The 21,628-nt window shown below is 34.4% G+C and overlaps 1 protein-coding gene across 2 annotated transcripts in view; it reads left to right on the top strand.

Annotated features, from left to right (window-relative positions):
• Positions 1-21,628, top strand: part of NCAM2 (neural cell adhesion molecule 2) — a 390,639-nt gene that overhangs the window by 221,692 nt on the left and 147,319 nt on the right. For both annotated transcript variants that reach the window (XM_024562711.3, XM_045196939.2), the window contains exons 2-5: positions 6,537-6,611; positions 10,713-10,919; positions 12,871-13,014; positions 19,173-19,310. In XM_024562711.3, the coding sequence (XP_024418479.2) occupies positions 6,537-6,611; positions 10,713-10,919; positions 12,871-13,014; positions 19,173-19,310 (564 nt within the window). The remainder of the gene's footprint in view (positions 1-6,536; positions 6,612-10,712; positions 10,920-12,870; positions 13,015-19,172; positions 19,311-21,628) is intronic.

The raw sequence follows: 21,628 nt of genomic DNA, 5'->3' as shown, positions 1-21,628 counted from the left end.
GGGATTTAAACCCAGGCGTGGCAGACATACCAGGGAGAGAGGACCACTCAGCTTTGGTGGAGAAGGGAGAGAGGACCATGCGGCTTTGATAGAGTGGGGATCCCCTGGCGGCAACACAGCTGATGGTGCCGGGAGCCTGAATCACAGACTTCTACTACTTTTCCTAAGATATGGTACCCCGGACTGGGCAGAGGGAGAAGGAAGGACTGTGTATATCTGTGGGTATTCTAGAGGACTTTAGTATTTTATTGAAGACATTAAGTCGTTACTCTAAGTCTGTATAATTTTTAAATAAATAATTCCTTCCCTTTTCACCAGTCTCTGGCATTGAGAGATGTCTTTCCTCTGGCGGCGGGCAAGGCAAACCTAGTAGGTGGGGGGACCCCAGAGAGAAAGAGGGGGTCCTTCCGGTAATAGTATATCGTCCCCATCCCAGTCTGTTCTATAACAAGACTCCTTGAGAGTTTATATAATTACTAAGTAAGTGCATTAGTTCTTTAACTCCCTGGATGTGGAGGCTGAGGGGGGAAAGTGCTTACTTTAAAAATCACGCAAATCCTTGTACCAAGATAAATCAGGGCCTTACATTGTCCCTGCGTATCTGTTGGAATTTTAAGTGAATACAATTCTGCTCTGTGTCAGACACTAGTAGACTAATCAAGTTGTCAGTTTTTAAATCTGCAAGTGATAAACTGGCCATTTTAAATGCCACTGTTAAACGTTGTATCAAACTGCAAAGGGCTCATGGTTCTCCTGATAGAATTTTAAAATGCTAGTGGTTTCATTATACTTACATTCTTGTAAATTACAGAAGTCCCTCTTGAATATTTGCTATTTGGTCTGCATGCTAACTTAAATTATAAACATTAATTCAATCGTTGTTATGATAGCAGTGATCTTTGTTAAAATGTTACCTAGGTTCTAGTTTGAAATAGTCTTCACTGATGAAATAAATTACAACTTTATATTTTCCCCTCTATTAGCTCTCCCCCTGAAATTCTTTCTTACATCAGTGGCCCTTGTTTCACTGAAGTAGAGAATCTTAACATCTTTTACTTTTTCCTTTTTCACTGTAGCTCTAATTGATCCCAATGGTGACTCTTATTTTGAATTTTTTATTACATATATTCCTCCCTTTCCATATGCTTTGCCACCAGCCATCCCAGGCACTTGTTACTATGTACCCTAAAGTGCTTGAAGTGCTTGCCCCCTTGATTCAATTTGGTAAGTCATCTTCTATTCTGACTAATCTTTACTAAAATGTCAATTTTATCATGTTAATTTCTATGTATAAACAGTCAAAGGATAAAAGTTTAAGTCCAGACATTTTACCATGGCTTTTAAGATCCACCACCTTTTTTTTTAAACTATTTATCCAATGATAATGTATTACATGAGATGTTCTAAATGAAGTGAACCTCATCTGTATTGATCTCCTCATTAATCTCCGAATGGATCTTGAACATTCTTGTCCCATTTGACTGAGGATGTTTTCCCTTTTTCTGTTCTTTTCCAGTGTCTATCCCACCTTTTAAAAAAGTTGTATTTCCTTCTATACAGCCTTTTTGATCATAAATCTCATAATGGTCATAATTGATACACATCATCGCATTTTATCATGCATCTTTTTAGGTATTGTTGTTGTGTTTTCAAATATTGTAAGTTCCTTAATGTTAGAAACTATGGCTTCTAATTTTTGTACACCACAACATTTCAGGGCATGATTAGAAAAATGCATATAATCAATAAATAATGATTTTGATAGGAGTTTTCTATTTACCCAATTCTACTTTTGAGATTGACAGAGCATGCATTGTTTTGAAAATAGTTCACAGAGGACACATATTTATCATAGCTTCATTTTTCAGTCTGTGGATTTAAAATATTTTCTTACATTCAATAAGAATCTCTTGTGAAGATACTGGTGTTCGACTATCTAACCCCAACTAATAAAAACCACAATTTGTTGATTGATTTATAAGGAATGCCAACATTTAATCAATAATGTTGCTTATATAAAATGACTCTATGAAACTCTATACCCTTCACAATTTTCTTCAAAATCATTATATCTATTCCAATACATAAGAAGAGTAAAACATCAAACTCAGATTTTTCAGCATCAGTAATTACCACTGATATTATAATTTCAAACCCAAATTCTAAATTGAGGTTTGAATTAGAAATGCTTAATATCATTTTTTCCCACATGAAATAAAGGCTCCATATCAATATCCACTTTCATTTCTTTGTGCCTGAATTGAAACACCAGAAATGACAAAAAGATTAACTGGTCAGATATCAAATATATCATTTCTGTCCAGTTTTACCTGAACACTGCTTTTGGTCTTAGGAAATTATTATTTCTTTTTTGCTGCACCATTATTTTTATTATAATCATCATCATTTAAAAACTGAAGCAGAAGATAGCATTCTATACTGAAGCATGACGGTGCAACTCCGAAGAGCAGATTTCCAGCCTTTTCAGAATTGTCTTATTAAAAGAAGAAAGAAAGAGGGAAGGAATGAGGGAGGGAAGGAAGGAAGGAAGGAGAGACATGGCATTTTTTTAAGCATCTCATTTACACAAAGCAGTTTAATAAATGCCCAGGAGCTGAATATCACTGCAGACCATCTGCTGAGGGAATGCCCCCCCAGAGCCCCCCAAACCATTTGGAACCAGGTAGCAGGGGATTCCCAGCCCACTCATCCGTGCCATCACTGCCTCCCTACCTGATGAACTGGAGGAACAGCCACATCCTTTTTTGTTGTCTTTTTTAAAACCTTTTTTTTCTTTTCCTTTGTTTTGATATGATTTCATATTTTTTAAAAAATAATTTATTGGGGTGACATTGGTTTCAACACCATAAGGGTTTCAACTGTACAGTTTAGTAAAACATCACTGGCACATTGCATCATGCACCCATCACCCCTAGAAAAGTCTCTTTTCTTCCCCCTTTTTCCCCATCCCTTTGCCTACCTCCACCTTCCCCCAACCCCTTTTTCTCTATCACCACAAAGTTGTCTGTTTCTCTATATATGTACATACACACATACATGTTTTTGGATATTTTTTCCTTAATCCCTTTACCTCCTGACATTTGGGTGAAAGGTGAGTCTGTTGGACATGGCCAGGGATCAACAATGGTCACAAGAAATCTGGATTTTAAATAACTAAACTAATGATTGAGGTTTGGTCTTAAATTTCAGTTCTCTAGGTTTGTCCTAATATTCACATGTTTTAATGTATCTGTAGAGATCAATTGGAGAAAATCTAGGCTTTGATAACTATATTAAACTAAAGAATCATGCATTTTCTGTATATAATTTTAATACATAAAATAGAACAATGCAATCAAAATGTCTACGACACATATATTCCTGATTTGTGGGTGAATTGATAGTTTGTACTGAATGAAAAAATAACCAAGTATTTTAATATAAATTAGCTAATTAAATTCAAGCTAAATTTTACTTTGTTACAATAATGTAAGTTATTTATTACCCCATCAGCAAAACAGTCTAAAATTGTTTGGAACTGTACTTGATTTTTAAAGTGCTATGTCTTCTAAGTTCTGTCTTTTCTATAAACTCTCCCTTAGAAAGCAAACAAATAAGCTCCAAAGGTCAAATATAGGAATTATTTATATAACAATTGGCAGGTATTTCTCAAACTCTCTGATACCCTTAAATTCAATTTAAGGCAATAAAGTCGTTCTGAAATTTTATATTGTTAATACCATCAATGTTCTATATCTTGTGTACAGTAAGTTCTGGGTAGGTGTTTGTCATTACTTTCCCATATCTATCTATATATCTTATCAGTTTAGGAGAAACAGAAGTGAGGTTGATGAACCTTCCTTTATAGGAACTTACATTTAAATAGGATAGAGAACTGACAATAATTATCAACAACCTATGTTTCATTTGTTTAGTGAAAATGCACCTAGATCAAAGATATTTATTTGTTGATGCCATGAATGGGGCTCTCAAAGAATGTTTTGCAAAGTTATTGATATTTTAATTTTGCTTTGAAGATTGAATGTAATCAGCCATATGCAGATGTGAGAACGGGAGATGAAGGCAGAGCAAATAGTGTGAGTAAATGCAGTTATGTGAAAGTGTGGTGAGTCAGTGGAGAAGGGGTGGGAACAATTCAGTGTTGTCTATAGCTGCAGAAGCATTGGGAAGGAGTAATGGGATACAAACTTGGAAAGGTAAGTTTCTTTTAATTAAAGTTTGTATAATAACTGTTTAAATAGCCAAAGCTAATCCACTTTGAGTACTTTTGAGTTGGCGATTGAAATTAAACAGTTTTAGAAACTTATACTTTCTCAGATTCCATAACTCCTATATTTTGCATCTGTTGAGCCAGTTGCACATAAACAAGTTCATTTGAGGAATTAGTTACTTCTCAATAAAAAGTCCTCTTCTGTGAATTTTCACTGAAGCTGGCATTGTTTATAGTTTTTAAATACTCTCTTGTTTTCTGGTTCTCATAGTTTTCTTCCTTTTCTTTCTGACTTTTATGATTTTCTTAAAGAGTTTTTCTCTGAAATATTAGACTTACCCAAACACTTGAGCCTCCTATAAGGTGCCAAGCACCAAGTACTAAGGAATTGTGAATAAAAACAGGACCCACAGCTAAGAGGAAAGAAGAAAGCCTACGTTTGCTAGACAGGTTTCTTGCAACCGACGAAATTTATCAATCAATGATGGGGAATAGAAGGAAACATAGTTTAAAAAGGTTAAACGTGTTTGACGGGTCTTTCTTGGTGACATTTTCTTCCTTTCTCACTTTTTTATTCCACCTTTTATTTCTCGAAATATTTTATTTTTATTATTATTTTATTTATTTTTTATTGTTATTCAAGTACAGATTTCTGCCTTTTTCCCCCACCCTGGACCAACCCCCCCCAGCCCCTCCACCTCCCTCCTGTTTCCATTCCCCTGTTATTGTCCATGTGCCCTTTATAATTGTTCCTACAAACCCTTCACCCTTTTTCCCTGAAATTACCCCCCTCCCCACTCTGGTCACTGTCAGCCTGTTCTCAATTTCAGTGTCTTTGGTTGTATTTTGCTTGTTTGTTTGTTTTGTTGATTAGGTTCCTGCATAGTTGGTTACATTCTTAGTCTAATCCCTTTTTTTTTGAAAGTTCATGTTCCTACTCCTTCTCTTGGTTGTTTCACCTGACTCATCTCACAGTACCTTAATTTGCTCTTTATTATAAAATGTCAGGATGTGCATTTAGGTTAAAAAGAGCTTCATTTATTAAAATCTTGGGCAGTCTGGGCTGATCACGTAGATCTTCTAAAGGAGACTTACGTTTGCTTCTGTCACTTAGCTGTGAACCCTACATATGTCACTGCTTTTTAGTTTAACTTTTCAGGTTGAGAGTTCCCAAAGATCATGTGTTTATAGTTAAAATCTCAAACATGCAATATGACGGAACTGGGGTTAATATATTTAGGGAGAAACCTTTTCCCACTACACAGGACAGGACAGACAATTGTCCTTGTTGTCATCACCCTTTTGCCAGTGGGCTGATTTACTTGGACCCTTCTTACAGTATGGATTAAATTTATTCTGGTCCAGTGTTACTTGGTGTTCTCTGTTACCTTTTCTAGGTGAGCTTGGATTGTGCATCTGTGGGATCTGTGCATCTTTTGGTTACTGGGATCCACAAATTCCCAGCATTGACTTATACTCTAGTTTTTAGATTTTCTTCTTCTTTTTTTTTTTTTCCATTGTAGCCCATTACTTTACTGAACGTGAAGGTAGGTGATTTCTGAAAACGCGATGGTGCGACAGGATGTTAGGGGTGGTCACACTCTCTTGTCTGCCGTACTGCTAAAAATATGTCTTTCAATTTGTATTAAAACAATTTCAGCTATCTTCTAACATTCTAGAATCCTCATCTATTTTCTTACAAATTTGAGAACAAATTTATTGAACAACTCAGTTACTTTGATGCCATTGTCTTGGTTGTTTCACCTAACTTATTTATCTTGTCAAAATCAATGTCAGTTCACCATTCCCTATTCACTGCTCCCTGTTCTTCCCCTTGAATGTCTGCTTTCGTGGAAATATTTTAGCAACTGGTAAAATAGAGTTAATTCACATTTTATAGTTGTTATAGCAGTGTAGAATTTATTCTTCTAAACAACTTTTTAAATGTGAGGCAAAGATTTTCTCTAGCTTTTTTTTGCTTAATCAGGTAGCACACATAAACCCGGTATGTAAATACAGAATGGGTAACTGTTTGAGTATGAATTTGCTCATTTACTTGACAAACAAATGTCAAAATATTAGCTTGTATGAGTCATGTATTTAGTCTGGTTGTGAAGTACATAATACAATGTAACGCTTTGTTGTTAGACCATATTTAATAAAACTTTTCATTTGTCTTTCTAGGTAATGCAAAATTGGGGGGAAATAACTGCTGCTTAAATTGTGTGGTTTATAGATCATGTAACAAAATCGTAGAATTCATGTTTGAAACAATAATTAATTGTTACTCAAATGTTTTTTTCAGCTCTTCTTCAAGTGACAATTTCACTTAGCAAAGTAGAGCTTAGTGTGGGGGAATCTAAATTCTTCACATGTACAGGTATGTATTATAAATATTTCCAGATAACTTGTTTTATACTTTGCTTATTTAATTTAATATATTGGCAAATACAAGTTGTGCAAAATTCAATTATCTAAAAATAAAAATTTGTATTATCATTAGTTTTATAATAATTAGAAAAGTATCAATTTTGCATGTTAAACAATATGGATTTTATTTCTATTCATTTTGTTATTAATTTTGACTGTCAAGCTAGCTCATTTATTTTGAAAATAACTTATTATGAAATATAATGTGTATCCAATAACTTAAATCAGTTCTAATGTTATCCCTGTCTAAATGGTAACATAGGGATGAATGCCAATATTATAACTAATCTTTGTAAATATGTGATGAATAACTAGTTATGGTACCCTGCACTATAGTTATACATGCTGAAAATTTTAGGACAAGAAAAATCAAATCTATCCTTATGAAAAGGGATTTAAAATTATAGATAATTAATCAGGAAAAAATTGCAAGTTTTCATGACTATTAATCAAAAGTATCAGATATCATAATGCCTATGGGAAATTATATAGATCTCTTTCAATTTCATCATGCACATGCTGAATTTTTTAGAAGGTATTTAAATATTTAAACATAAAATTCTGATTCAATGTACTATAGAACTGAAAATGACCACATTCCACTTCTATTTAGCTTTATCATATTCATTTTATTCATAAAACCTTTATAGTTAGTTTCAAAAATATTCATCTGTTTCTATTTCTGTTTGTAATTAAGCAATTCATAACTGGATTTAAATAGGCATTTCTGACATAAATATATTGCAAAAGTTGTCTTGAGGATGACATGGTTATTTAATATTATTAAAATTACTTTTTTTCTCTGTTTTTTTCACTATTATTCAATTACAGTTGTCCCCATTTTCCCCCCAGTACTTTCCCCCACCCTACCCATCTCTACCTCCCACATTCAATCCTCCCCTCCATTGGCTTTGTGCATGGGTCCTTCATACATGTTCCTTGAAGACCCTTCCCCTTCCTTCCCTTGTTATTCCCCTTCTCCCTCCCCTCTGGTCACTGTCAGTTTGTTCTGTATTTCCATGTCTCTGGCTCTGTTTTGCTTGCTTGTTTGCTTTGTTGATTAGGCTCCACTTATAGATGAAACCATATGTTATCTGTCTTTCACCACCTATAAATCATATTCATAGTATACATACTATATGTTTTAGTATAACTATACTATAATACACTATATTATAACTACATATACTATACATTATATTATTGTATTTTATATTAATCACACCTTATGAGAAACTAATAGAGGCTATGATTCTTTATATGTTTGCCTTTTTTTAAAAAAGATTTTAGTTTTAGAGAGAAGGGAAGGGAGGGGCAAAGAGAGGGAGAAAAACATTGATGTGTGACAGATACATTGATTAGTTGTCTCTTATACACCCCCAACTGGTGACCTTTTGGTTCTCAGGCCAGCACTCAATACACTGAGCCACACCAGCCAGGGATATTTTTGCTTTATTAAAGGTCTGAATTGAGTTGCGTTGATATATATTTTTGTATATTGACAAATGACATAATGGAGAGCAAGGGAGAGATTGGTTCAACATCATTTATTTTGTCAACATAGCTTTGGCATAAGAATATAGGCCATTGTTTCTAAATGCCATTTGTATTTCATATATACAAATGAACAATTACTGTATTTTTTAGACTATAAGATGCACTTTTCCCACCCAAATTTGGGAGGAAAATGGGGGTGCATCTTATAGTCTGAATGTAGCTTACATTTACATTGGTGAAATATTATGTTATTTATGTTATTAAATATTTTACCACATGTTTTTGCTTCAAAAATATTTTTTCCTATTTTCCTCCTCTAAAACCTAGGTGCATCTTTTGGTCTGAAAAATATAGTATATCACATAATCACAGAATAATGAAATAGTTTAAATTTAATTTTGAAAATAAAATTAAGTAGTATTTTTTCTTGGATTTGCCTATTATAATATAAATTATATAATGTAATTGCCTCTGTATCTTTCCCATAACCATTAAAACTATGAATTAACAGCATTCAATGGTACTGAGTTTTATTCTTAATAAGCAAAATAATTAAATTTTTATTTTTATATAAATATGTATAACTGAGAGCTATACTGTTACTGTGGAAGTACCTTTATTTATGATAAATATAGAAGTAAAACAAGAATCTAAAGTAAAGATGTGGGAAACCAATATAAATAAGAAAGCTTGATTTTCTTCTGCTGAAGTAGTGACTATGTTGACATCACTCTAAAGTCTCTTTGCACCCTCAGCCATAGACCTAAAACACAATAAACAAATATCTTAAATTGAAGATAGTCGATCCTTAGAGTACTAAGTAAGAGTATGTCATGTGTAGCAAAGAATTGTCATGTGTTTTCAAAAAAAAAATGGCATGCCCTAGCTGGTGTGAGTCAGTAGGTTGAGTGCCAGCTTGTGAACTGAAGAGTCTCCAGTTCAGTTCCCAGTTAGGGCACATGCTTGGGTCGCTGGCCAGATTCCCACTAGGGGGCACATGAGAGGAAACCACACATTGATTTTTCTCTCCCTCTCTTTCTCTTCCTCTCCCCCCTCTATAAATAAATAAATAAATAAATAAAATCTTAAAAAAAATAAAAAGTTCAATTGCATTGATTAATTTCTCCAATAGGCAATTCATCAATAAAGTAGCATGAAAAGTTTTATTGCAAATTATTATTTATAAGAGATGCCAGAAAGAGTGTTATGACCACTCTGTGAGAATCCAGAGTAAACTCTCCATAATAAACATATTTTATACCATGTTATTGAAAAATGAAAACATGCAACATATTTCACAGACTATCACATATATTTTACTGTATAAAATGAGATTTTTGTGTTGTTCAAATATTAAGTAATGCTCATTTACCTTATTCTTCTGTGACTTCTCTATGGAGAAGGATTTTTAAAAATACCTCCCCTAAATGAGTTATCCTATAACCACTATGTTATTATGGATCTGTTTAGAGAAACAGAAAATAACATAACTGAGATCCATTTAAAATTTAAACTTTCTTTCATACTTTGCTCTAGCATATCTAATTTGATGTAGAAAAGATACTAATTTGTTTTTAAAGCAATTTGTTGGGAAAAATAAGAAGGAACAATTTTCTGCAAAGAGGTCTTGCAGATGTTAGCTAACTTTATGCATTTCCCCCAGATACTTTTGAGTTAGTAGCATATGCTGCTTCCACAAATTATCTCTCAAGTAATTAGGTGAAATACATCCTTTCGGTGACTAAAAAAACACAGGAAGTTTCAGCTTTTACAAAGACCATAATAACCTAGGTTCTGAATTGGAAAACTTAAATATATGTTTACCCTATAATGATTTGGTTTTAATTGCCTAGCAGTATAAGTATCATTTCAATGTGTTCTAATTATCATATGACTAGTTAACACTTTTAGATTAAAATGATGAAAGTAATGATTTCGGTTGGAGAAAGAGATTAGGGCCTCATATTAAAAATAGTCATTGGCCTTATCTGCACAAATATAACAACCTGGGATATTAATTCAAAATTTGCTGTTATAAAAGCCAAACTTTGTTTTCTATAAGATTTACCTTTTTATGAGTTCTGCTTTCTCAAGGAGAAAAGTTCTAACTCCTGACCCTCACAAAGAGAACTGAAGATGTGAAATCATGTTAGTAGTTGTGTTTTTATTCACACATATCAATCAAGTAAAATTTATATCTGATTCAATGGCCAAGGCAGTTTCATAACTTAGTGTGGTAATAATCCATGGTTTATCACTATGGCGAAGATTCTACTATCATAGCTTAAATATCAGACCAGATGTTTCCTGTGGAACCTTTGGGTTTTGCTTACTCAAATGGGATCGAATCCTTGACACAAGACAAATAAGATGAGCATGTGTTCTGACATTTTTGTTTACTTTCAATTTTGTAAGATTTTCAGATCTCTGGTCTTTTCCTATTTAGTACATTCTTCTAAATTGTTAAAAATTGTTACATAATAAGTAAATGTCAATGCAAAAACAAGCCCTTGAAACATATTTTCAACCCCTTCTTTTCCCTGACCCTTTCCAGCAATTGGTGAGCCTGAGAGTATAGACTGGTATAATCCTCAAGGAGAGAAGATAATTTCAACGCAGAGGGTAGTGGTACAAAAGGAGAGTGTCAGGTCAAGATTAACCATCTACAATGCAAATATAGAAGATGCAGGGATATATCGCTGCCAAGCAACAGACGCCAAAGGACAGACGCAAGAAGCTACGGTTGTCTTGGAAATTTACCGTAAGTCATACATTACTAGTTGATTGAAATAGTAGTTATACTATATTTATAGTGTAGTAGTTAAAAATGCAAACAAAATAAAATGTGATTAATAGAAACTAGCACTCATGAAGAACTATGAGCTAGGCAGTGTTCTAAGACCTTTACAGATAGCAGCTCATATCTCTTTTGCCATAGTTCATTTCTAAAATAATGTAATGTGGAATTGTTAATCATAAACATATAGATGGAGCCAATTATGTTGATTGAATAATATAGATGGACATGTTTTAATTTTCTCAGGCCATTAAAAATTTGGGTAAATAGAAAACAATAGTTCATTTAGTGGCATGAAATATATGGAGTATTTTTCACCCTAAAATAAAAGATAATGATTAGAACACATGAGATTGCTTATGTGATCGCAGTGACCAGTCTAGAATGCGAATTGGGGAAGGGTTAGTGAGTAGGAGTAAAGAGAGGAAAAGATGAAAACTTACCTAGTGGAGAATGATATCTACCCAGCTTTTTCACCACCAGGCCTTTCATTAACAAGCATTTCCACACTTATACTTCATTTTGTGATTTGAGATCCTTGGATTCCTACAACTTTTTCCCCTTCTCATTAGAATCATTAAGAATCATTACCCTATTTAAGGACACTATTTGACTATCTGAGTTTGAAACCAGGTTATATCAGCTAATTTTGTGGTCTTAAGCAATTGCCTAATCTCTCTATCTTTAGTTTCTTCATCTATAAAATGAGTATAATACTACCACCTACTTCATATGTAGAGTTTTTTGAGAACTACATTAATATTGCACAAAGCGCTTAGAACAATGCCTTACAACTAATATGTAGTAGGTAGTAGTGAGAAATTATAAAAATTTTGTAATACTAGCTTATAAGGCATTTCTTATAACTTTTATTTTTAATTCTAGAAAAGGGATTTTTTAAAAAGCCAAGGTATTCCCCCAGTATGACGTCCTCTTTGACAACCAGGGGAACTGGTTGGCACACTATTGCCCTCGTTTCCCAATTTTGCCTTTTCCCCCGTTAGTTCCTAAGCTCCTCAGGGAAACACACTTTCCCTTTTTATGTGACTCTCTACTGAAACTATTTCATAAATACAAAACAATGAAATTGAAACAGTTATTTCCTATTTGGAAATATTTTTTTCTTACTTTAAATAATGGCGAAGAAGATGCCTGATGTTTTATTTTTGAAGGTAAGGAATTATTTTTTTTTTCTTGGCAAGAACACTGAGTTACTTTTGTGAGCATTTCTCATCAAGCATGCATACCCTGTTCATTCATTCATTGGGCATCTTCTTCGGTTGTCTACATCAGGTGTCTACTACATGGAAGACAATAATTCTAAGCTCTAGAAACTCAGTAATGATTAAAACAGGAACTGTCATTGGCCACTTGGTGCTGATATTTTAGTGAGTAGAGACAAACAATAAGGAAGCTTTGAAAAAATACATGGACACTAGCTATCCATGCTATAGAATTCCATAGTAAAGAAATCAAGAGGAGGAGACAGACAGGGAGAGTTGGAGTAAGAAGGGAGATGGCTATTTTATCTTTGGAAATTGGGCAAGAATACGAAGGTATTTAAGGAGTGTGGATGCCAAGGTGTGACAATGAACTAGACTGTTGAAGGAAGTGCAAAAATGACAATTTGCTTGGAGCACAGACCACAGGAAGAGAGAGGAGAAACTGGGATCAAAATTGTGAAGCAGACTTCTGTTCATACAGGACCTATGGTGGGATTGTAAGGACTTCAGATTTTCTTCTCAGTGATGTGGGAAGTGTTCCAGGTAGATGAACTATAATATTTGCTTTACGTTTGTTAAGGATCTAGATTCAGCTATTTTATTATAGCATCAATCAACACAGATCCTGGAACAGGTTATGAACAGAAATAAGCAATAATGCAATTATGGTTTGTTTTACTTTCCTGATACAGAAAAACTCACTTTCAGAGAAGTGGCATCGCCTCAAGAATTCAAACAAGGAGAGGATGCCGAAGTGGTATGCCGCGTCAGCAGCTCTCCCGCACCTGTTGTCAGCTGGTTGTATCATAATGAGGAAGTCACTGCTATTTCCGACAGTTAGTATTTTGGTAACTCCCTAAGTTACATATGTTCTAATAATATTGCAATTTTTTTTAAAGCCTGAATCTACTTGACCACATATAAAATTAGAAGTTTTGACCCTAAGCATCGATCAACTATTTTGAGAACCTCAAAGCTCTAAATTAGGGTTGGCAAACTATGGACTTCAGGAAAAATTCAGCCCCTTGCTGTTTCTGTGAAATGTTATGAGGATACCAACAAGCCCAACTGTTACATAATGTATATGGCTGTTTGGGGTGGGGGGGCAGCGTCAGGCAGCTGTGACACAGATGGTTTGGCTTACTCAGTTTACAGTCGTTATCATCTAGCGATTTACAGAAAAAGGTCGCTAGCCCCTGCTCTATTCAAGAAAAAAACCCACAAACAGTACAAGGATACCAAGTAAATGAAGCAATTAATTCTGATGCATTCGGTTTCTACACACCATTCAAACGTGAGTCCATGGACTCACTGTATGGAAATGTAAAGTAATATCTGTGTGAATTCTGTTTATTCTGGCAATGTGCTTTCAAAGACACCTACATGTTCTAAATATTATGGTGAGATGCATATGGATAATAGGAAGAAAACTACATTCATTCACATTGTCCCTATGATTTTGATTCAGACTGAGCTGGAAATCCAGAATAATATGACATCTGATACTGAAAGCATAATTTGCTTACATTATGCTACTTTACCATCGTGCATTGGCAGCACTTTGTATTTAGAATATTTTTCAATGCACCTGCGTTTCAGAGAGCTACAAAATAATTGAATCTTTTACAAATACTTTTCATCTTGGATGATTCCATTTTGTCTTTCTAAGAGATGAAGCTTTTACTGTATGAAGGAGAGAAAGCAGATATCTATTTTTGAATATAAACAGAGAATGTATCATTATATTTATTAGCCATTTTTTAAAAATTTGATAATTTTTGGACTTAATGTTCTCAAAGCTTGTCAGTTATTGACTAATACTCTTCTATTATAATAAGTTAGTAAAAATAATACTTTATTTCCTCTTAGTTTTTAGGATAACACTTTAGATTTCATTAACAAACTGCAAGAATAAATCATGCAATGTATTTTAGCTTTTACCTCTCAATAATAAAGGAAAGGCAGTTTTCTTATGGTAGTTAAATGACAGTGTCTAAACATTGTCATTGACAATTGTAACTGAATAAAAATAAATAAAAAAATTGGTGTTCTTTAAGGGCTCCTAAAAATACATATTTGTTAAATTAATGAATAAAATGTTTGTCAATATAGCAGTTTCTCAATAAATGACGTTTTTCTCATTTTTTGTCTCATTGATATTTTAAACCTTAGGAATCAGTTTTACCAAAATTGTATGCATTCAGATTATATCTAGAATCAGAAAATTTAACGTGAGAGAAGTGATTAGACTAGATGTAAACATGAAATGTAACACCAAATTTCATGGCGGGCAAAAACAAAAGAAGGGAAAAGGATGTAATTTTTTCTTTTACTCTAGGGTATAAAGGACATAGATGAATTGTGAGGAAAGACATAGTTTTCTAGCTTTTAATATTGGAGGAACTTGCCCCATAGTTCATTATCCAACAATTTGTATGTTTATAATGTTCTTACAAGATGTAATATTCTCTATCTGATTATACCTCACACGGTCCTTTTATTAAAGCTAGTGGAATAAAATTAGTCTCTTGTCTATGAAAGAAACATGTATAGGGAGTTAGAATAATGTAGTGCACCCAGGTGCCTTTCTGAATCCTTAGTGTGGTACAGGAGTAAAGCTTGGAGGCTCCAGGTGAAACAATGAAGACTTGGAAATGTCCATCTTATTAGCCAGGCTTTCGGTAGCAGGTGTGTGGCGGATATTCAGAGGTAAAATTCCAACAGTATATTTGAAGTGGTGTTTTTCCATGTTGTTTGTTGAAAGGAGATTCATATGTTAAAACACTGAGCATTTAAAGAGTAAAGGTGACATTTTATTATAAAAGTTTAATATCCTGACATTTATTGTCTCCCTGATGGAGAGTAGAGGGATTAGATTATCTTCTTTAAGGTTTTAAAAGATCTAGATTTAACTATTATTTTATTTTAGCATCAACCAACACAGATTCTAGAATATATTATTGAAGGAAATAAATGATGATACTTTTATGCTTTGTTTTACTTTCTTGATACAGAAAAAAATGGCTAGTGTGGATGTCCATTCAAACTCAGCCAGTTTGAAAGTTATCTCTGAATCTTCCTAAATGCCTTGATCATTGCATAGCAAAGTACACTTTCTACATCATAAACTATGGATAAACTCCCATGTTTCAGTAAAACTTTTATGTAATCTACTACCAGTATAAGATTCATTCAACAGTTATTGAATACCTAATATATGCTACCTAGTATACTAGGTGGTGGCTATTCATTTTTAGCAAGATAAACAAGTTCGCTGTCTTCAAAATACTAATAACTGGGGAAAAATACATATATAAACCAGTGAAAATAAGCAGTGTTGATGTAATAAGAAAAGTGCAGTAATAGAAGATGATAAAGAAGAAAAACACACAAACTAGTTAAAGCTGAGAAGGGTGTCCAAGATGCCTTCTGAAGAGCAAAGTGACCATCCTATGAAAAAGAAGTAGCCACATAGAGTGGCAGAGAGAACACCATGTATAGGGGCCCAGAGGTGAAAGGTGGCATGAATGGCACTTTTCAGAAACCAGAATGAGGTCATTATAAGCACAATATATGAATGAGGACTACTCGAATAGCTACACTAATAAAGATAAGGTATTATTCATGAAGGACTAATAAGAAAGGAAGTTGGAAAGGAAGGTTGTGCCAAGTCAACACAGACTTGACATCTTGGCTAAGGAATTTGTAATTTGTCCAAATGGGACATATGTGAAGGGTTTTAATCAAGGCAGTGACATGACCTGGCATATATTTGAGAAGATTATTAGTGCTTCATTGAGGAAAATGAATTGGATGGGAGTCAAGGCAAAGCTCCAGGTGCTGAGAACAAGTCAAATCCTAAGTGAAATGGCTGCTGAGAGAGGAGGAGGCTTAGACGAAGTCCTGATGAAGGGAGGTGTGATGGGCATGGGCTTTAACTGGATGTGCAGACTGAGGAGATGGAGGAGTCGAGGTCGACTTACATTTCACTTGGGCAGAGTTCCATGACTTATAATATTTACCTCGTGCAATTAGTCCAATATAAAGACATTTGAAGACACAGCTGCAGCGTATCATGTGATGAATTTCAGGTGGAGATAGAGAGCAAAATTTTAAACATGCTGAGACTGAAGTACTGACAACCCTGCTCACTAGGTACATCTAATGGAATGTTAAAAAGTTCTGGAATTCACGTAATGGTCTGGTCTGAAGAAAAATTCAGTCTCAAAATTATATGGTAATTGAAGCCATATGAGTAGATGAGACACACCATCAATTGCTGAGGCATGAAAAGAAAAGAGGACTAGGTAGAGCATCTGCATAAAGAAGCAGATTCTTTATGTACAATAGATACCCTATTGGGTATTATTTCTTATTCTTACAATAATAATGCACATTTGTGTTTCTGTGTAATTGAGAAAAACAGGTATTTTCTAACAGTTTAATGCTTCTAATAGCCATAGTTAATGTGTGGTTGATTGAAGCATTGTTGTCTTCCAATGTTTCTGCAAACATCAATGATCTACTTTGGTGTGAAAGTTAGGTAGCATCGCTGAATAGACTTTACACACATATTTAGAACTTGATATCCAGTTTTCATGGAGTTTGTTTTCTGCTTGGAAAAATATATATAATTAAACACATAATGCTATGTATTCGTATTTAGAAGGTAATTGCTAGTTTCTTATTTCTTTTTTTCTATATATTTTTTATTGTTGTTCAAGTACAGTTGTCTCCATTTTCTCCCCACCTCTCCCCCCCACCCCAGCCATCCCCACCTCCCACCCCTGATCCCACGCCCCCTTGGTTTTGTCCATGTGTCCTTTATAGATGTTCCTGAAAACTCTTCTCCCTTCTCCTCCCATTATCCCCACCCACCTCCCCTCTGGTTACTGTCAGTTTGTTCTTAATTTCAATGTCTGTGATTATATTTTGCGTTCAAGTTTTATATCAGATAGTAGAAATGATGTATAAAAAGAGGCCATTGAAATAAAATTTTTTATTTGGAGAAACATTGATTTATGTCCATCAAAATGTGAATTATATAAATTCTAATTTGTTTTCCTTTCTCTGTATATATCAAGCATTACCTTCCTCATTAAAACAATGGTGTCCCTTACTATTTTCTTAATTAAATAAACTATAATCACCAAAGCACATTACAATTAAAGGATGGTTTATATTTTAATAAGTTAGAATATATATTATATGTAATATTACAATGATCTAGGTATGATTAGGTGCATCTCTCTCTAAATTTGAAGTTTTTTATTTATAATTGTTTCTTATCCCAGTATCTAGGTGCATGCTTGAGTCACGGATCTTTTAATTGACTTTAAAACATGTGGGTTTTTAGGAGTTCTGAGTTACTCCAGGACTTATTCTGAGTTATGCTTTAACACTTCTTGCCGATTGCCTTTCTTTCTCTCTAATATTTCATTTGGTGAAAAATTAACTAGAGGAAAGCATCAGCACAAACCCTTTTTCTATCTTTTTAGGGTTAACCTAAAGAAGAAATAAATATTATGGTGAACTTTATAAATACTGTCCTGAAAATCTTGGGTCTGTGGCTTTATAATCCACTTTTTTCTCTGAGGAAGCCTCTTAATCTACACATTTCCACTCTCTATTAATTTGTTTACTTGTTTCAGTGACCTCCTATAGTCTGATCACTGCCCTATTTGTAATTCTACCCAAAACTTCTTTCCTTGCACTAAAGATTCCCTGTAACAAATGAACCCCAAATCTGACTGAATCCCGAATTGCTTAATATCATAGCGCTTTATTTCTCACTCATGCAAAGTCCAGCTGGCAGCAGGGACACATTCAGTAGTGCATCCATTCAGCCACCCAGGGCTGAGGGATGCTCTACTTTTTCCTCCTGTGGCTTTCATGTTTGCCCTATTTTTTTTTATCAACCCCATAGGTAGGGGAAGAACAGTCACCATTGGAACAGTTCCAAAAAGTAACCATTAACAGTACAACAAGATATATCCCAGAGGTGTGCACCTTAAAAGAATAGCATTTCTACTTTACCAAAAGGTCCCACAATATTGGGATATGTCTCTTTTTCACCAAAATATTTCAAATATAGTACCAGTAAATGGATGATCTTCAGTGATATCTATGGATGCATTAACTAAATGAAATTTAGGTTATTGCTTTTACAACATATTTTAAAATAGGACTAGATGTCATAACATTCTTTACTTGGTAGGAGGGAAGAAGGTCTTAACACTGCAACCAATGGTGATGATTGGAACCTGGAGCCAGATATTATGGGAAGTACTGTCAGGCTGAGGTGCTGCTTACGACAGTCAGGTTATTGAAAGCAGTCAGTTAGTGCCTGCTTTGTAACAGCGTAGTTTTGCATGAATGTATGTGCACACACACACACAAAAGTGGAACCTTGACATAATATTAACGAAGTCTAATTTATTCATTTCTAAAATGGATTATCTTGCATTTTAAAAAATCCTTCAAATAAATTAGAGATACGACCATTTTATATGCCCTCTATGTGACTTGAATATTATTATATCATTTAGCTGCCTCCTCCAAGTATGCAAAATTATTACTTTAATTATTATGAGAGGAAGGATATTCAATCAATTCTCTAACTCTTTTCCATACCCCAGTTGCTACATACAGTATTTGCAGTCAAAACGTTTCCATGTTTACAATATCTAATCTCCCCACATTGCTTTTTCATGTATCATTTCTGCATTCAAAGTACCAAGGGGAAAAGAATTGCCTAACCATTTTATGTGGAAATAAAGTCTTGAATGTATTTTAGAGAAAAGGTGTAACAAGCATGGAGTGGAGAAATTGAAGTCACAAAATTACATTTTACTTTCAAATTTGAATTTGTTTGTTGATGAAATGTTTGCGAGTGTCAGACGAGTGCCATATTTTAAACTCTTTGCAATGTAGAGGACACTGGACTCTGCCTTCAACCACTGATATCGTTTCCTCCCCTCGGCTTATTTTCCAGATCGATTCGCTATGTTAGCCAACAATAATCTGCAGATTCTCAACATTAATAAAAGTGATGAAGGTATATACAGATGTGAAGGAAGAGTGGAGGCTAGGGGTGAAATTGACTTCCGTGATATCATCGTTATTGTTAATGGTAAGCAGAGAATAATTTGTGCGTATTTTATGGCTTCATTTTAACAATATGTTTATTGAAAAGGCAACCATGTCAACTCAGCACTCAAGAATTCTCTAATAGCTTCTTCTGTGCCTGGAGGAAGTTTGCCGATCTCTGTGATAGCATCTGGTATGTTGTATTATAAACTCAAGGACAGGGTCCATGACTTTAACATTATCACACCCTTTTTCAAAGGGCCTGTGAGGGAATAGTTGCCTTTGCTGTCTTTGTGGTTGTTGAAGGAATTCCAAATGAAACATTGTAAAACATTATACTTTATTTTACTTTGATACTACGTGAAATACTCATTACTGTTGCTTAAACGAATCTATTTGCCAGTATTTGCAAGTTTTCTCCAATTTAATAATTGAACCTATATGTTTGCCCTTTCAAGCATTAATGGATGTCATTAACTAAGTTTCTGGCATTGTGAGGACATCCCCTTCATCCCAACGCAGTTTCTTCTATTATATCCCCTGCCTTCATTAATGTGTCATTCTCGGAGACTGACAGATACATTAACATTATCCTACTTGTCTCCATTTTGGTCATCTAATCTGTTATCAAACCTGACCATGATATTTCTTATGCAGCAGAGAGAAAGAAGGAGCTTATACCCTTTGCAACAGCATGGATGGAACTGGAGAGCATTATGCTAAGTGAAATAAGCCAGGCGGTGAGGGACAAATACCATATGATCTCACCTTTAACTGGAACATAATCAACAAAAGAAAAAAGCAAACAAAATATAACCAGAGACATCTCAGATATATTCTTGTCTCTGCCATCCTGTGTTCCTTAACAGCTCTGCCTCCTCCAATTGTTTTTTCCTTGAATTGATACAAATTGTTTTCTCTACTGTCCATCTCACAATTTCAACTTCTCCACCAAACCTTTCAACCCTTAAAAGTTTCAGCATTTCCCATTATCTTCTTGACAAAATCAAAACCACTCTTCTTGGCATAGGAAGCTTTTTATGGTCCAATCCCTTCTCCCTAACCATTCAGCCATGAGTAACCTATGTTCAGCCATATGGCAGTACTATCAGTGACACAATATAAATGCACTTTTTTTTTTCCTTCTGCTTTAAAATACCAAGCAATAAACTCTAACCACAGGATTCTATAATCACTTTGTAATGTTCTTTTTAGAATAGACAAAATATGAATTAAAGAGTAAGCTACTTCCTGTGAGTTAAGGAAGGGACCAGGAAAAATGAATGTGTTTACTTCCATGCCTTACCCCCTTTTCCCCACGAGTTATCTCTCCAGTTCCCTGAAGAGACTGGAGAACACTAGGAATATCATATAAATCTAAACAAGTTACTTGGTCTGTCCTTTTCTGGAACATAGGTAGTGTAACCACAATATTATGCTCTAAGGGAAAGAAAATATTAAATCTCTGTTGTTTTTCTCTCCTCTATAATTAAGTGGGATTTGTGAATAATATAATGGAATAGTCCACATGATACTGGACATGGAATCTAGGCAGGCCAGTAGAAACTGCACATGTTCGTTGGAGAAACCAAAGTTTCAGGCGTCGGGGGAAGTATTTCTTTTCAGAGCCTTTTTGGGCGTGCAGGCTGCTAAGACTCTATTTACGAAGAGCCTACATTCAGTAATGATTGTGATCTTACGTATAACAGAAAGTTGGGGGCCTGAAGAATAGCTTTAAATGTGGAGTTGTGTATCTGTATCTATAAGCATCTCTGATTTCTTTCTGTTATTATATGTAATAAACAAAATTAACTTATGGCAGTCATTCGGTTTGTGTATTATTGCCATCATTAATGTTGTTAATTATTAATTATTGTGCAGTCTGCTTTGTTTTCAGTAGCGCTTCTGGCAGCATACGTAAGTGTATTTTGTCACGAGCACACCCTGTGGTCAACATTCTCTCATGTAAATGGGCATTTGTTAATAGACGTGAAGTTCTTTAAAAAGTGCTAGGGTTAAGCTTATAGATAGTTGCTTACTGTGTTATACATGTAAATATAAATTTACGACAATCTTTTTATACTAAAGCATTAACCTGAGTCTGCTATTAAGAAGGAAACGTCATCTGGCAGCCACAGCATGTGAACCACTCACATCTATTCTGCTACATAATTTCTGTTTTAGTACACTGATAACATGTTCTAATCTGCCTCCATGCTAGATCCCTTGTGTCTGTGTCTGTATGATTACATTTAGTTTAAAGGAATGGTTAGTTAGGTATGAGTGGGTTCAGTTCACAAAGTTTGAATTGTCGACACTTCCATGCTCTGCATTCAGACTGAGTTACTTAGCTTTATAGGT

Source organism: Desmodus rotundus, chromosome 2, assembly GCF_022682495.2.
Source record: "Desmodus rotundus isolate HL8 chromosome 2, HLdesRot8A.1, whole genome shotgun sequence".
Taxonomy (NCBI): Eukaryota; Metazoa; Chordata; class Mammalia; order Chiroptera; family Phyllostomidae; genus Desmodus; species Desmodus rotundus.
Note: the sequence above shows the minus strand (reverse complement) of the source record. Positions and strands in the feature narration are given on the sequence as shown.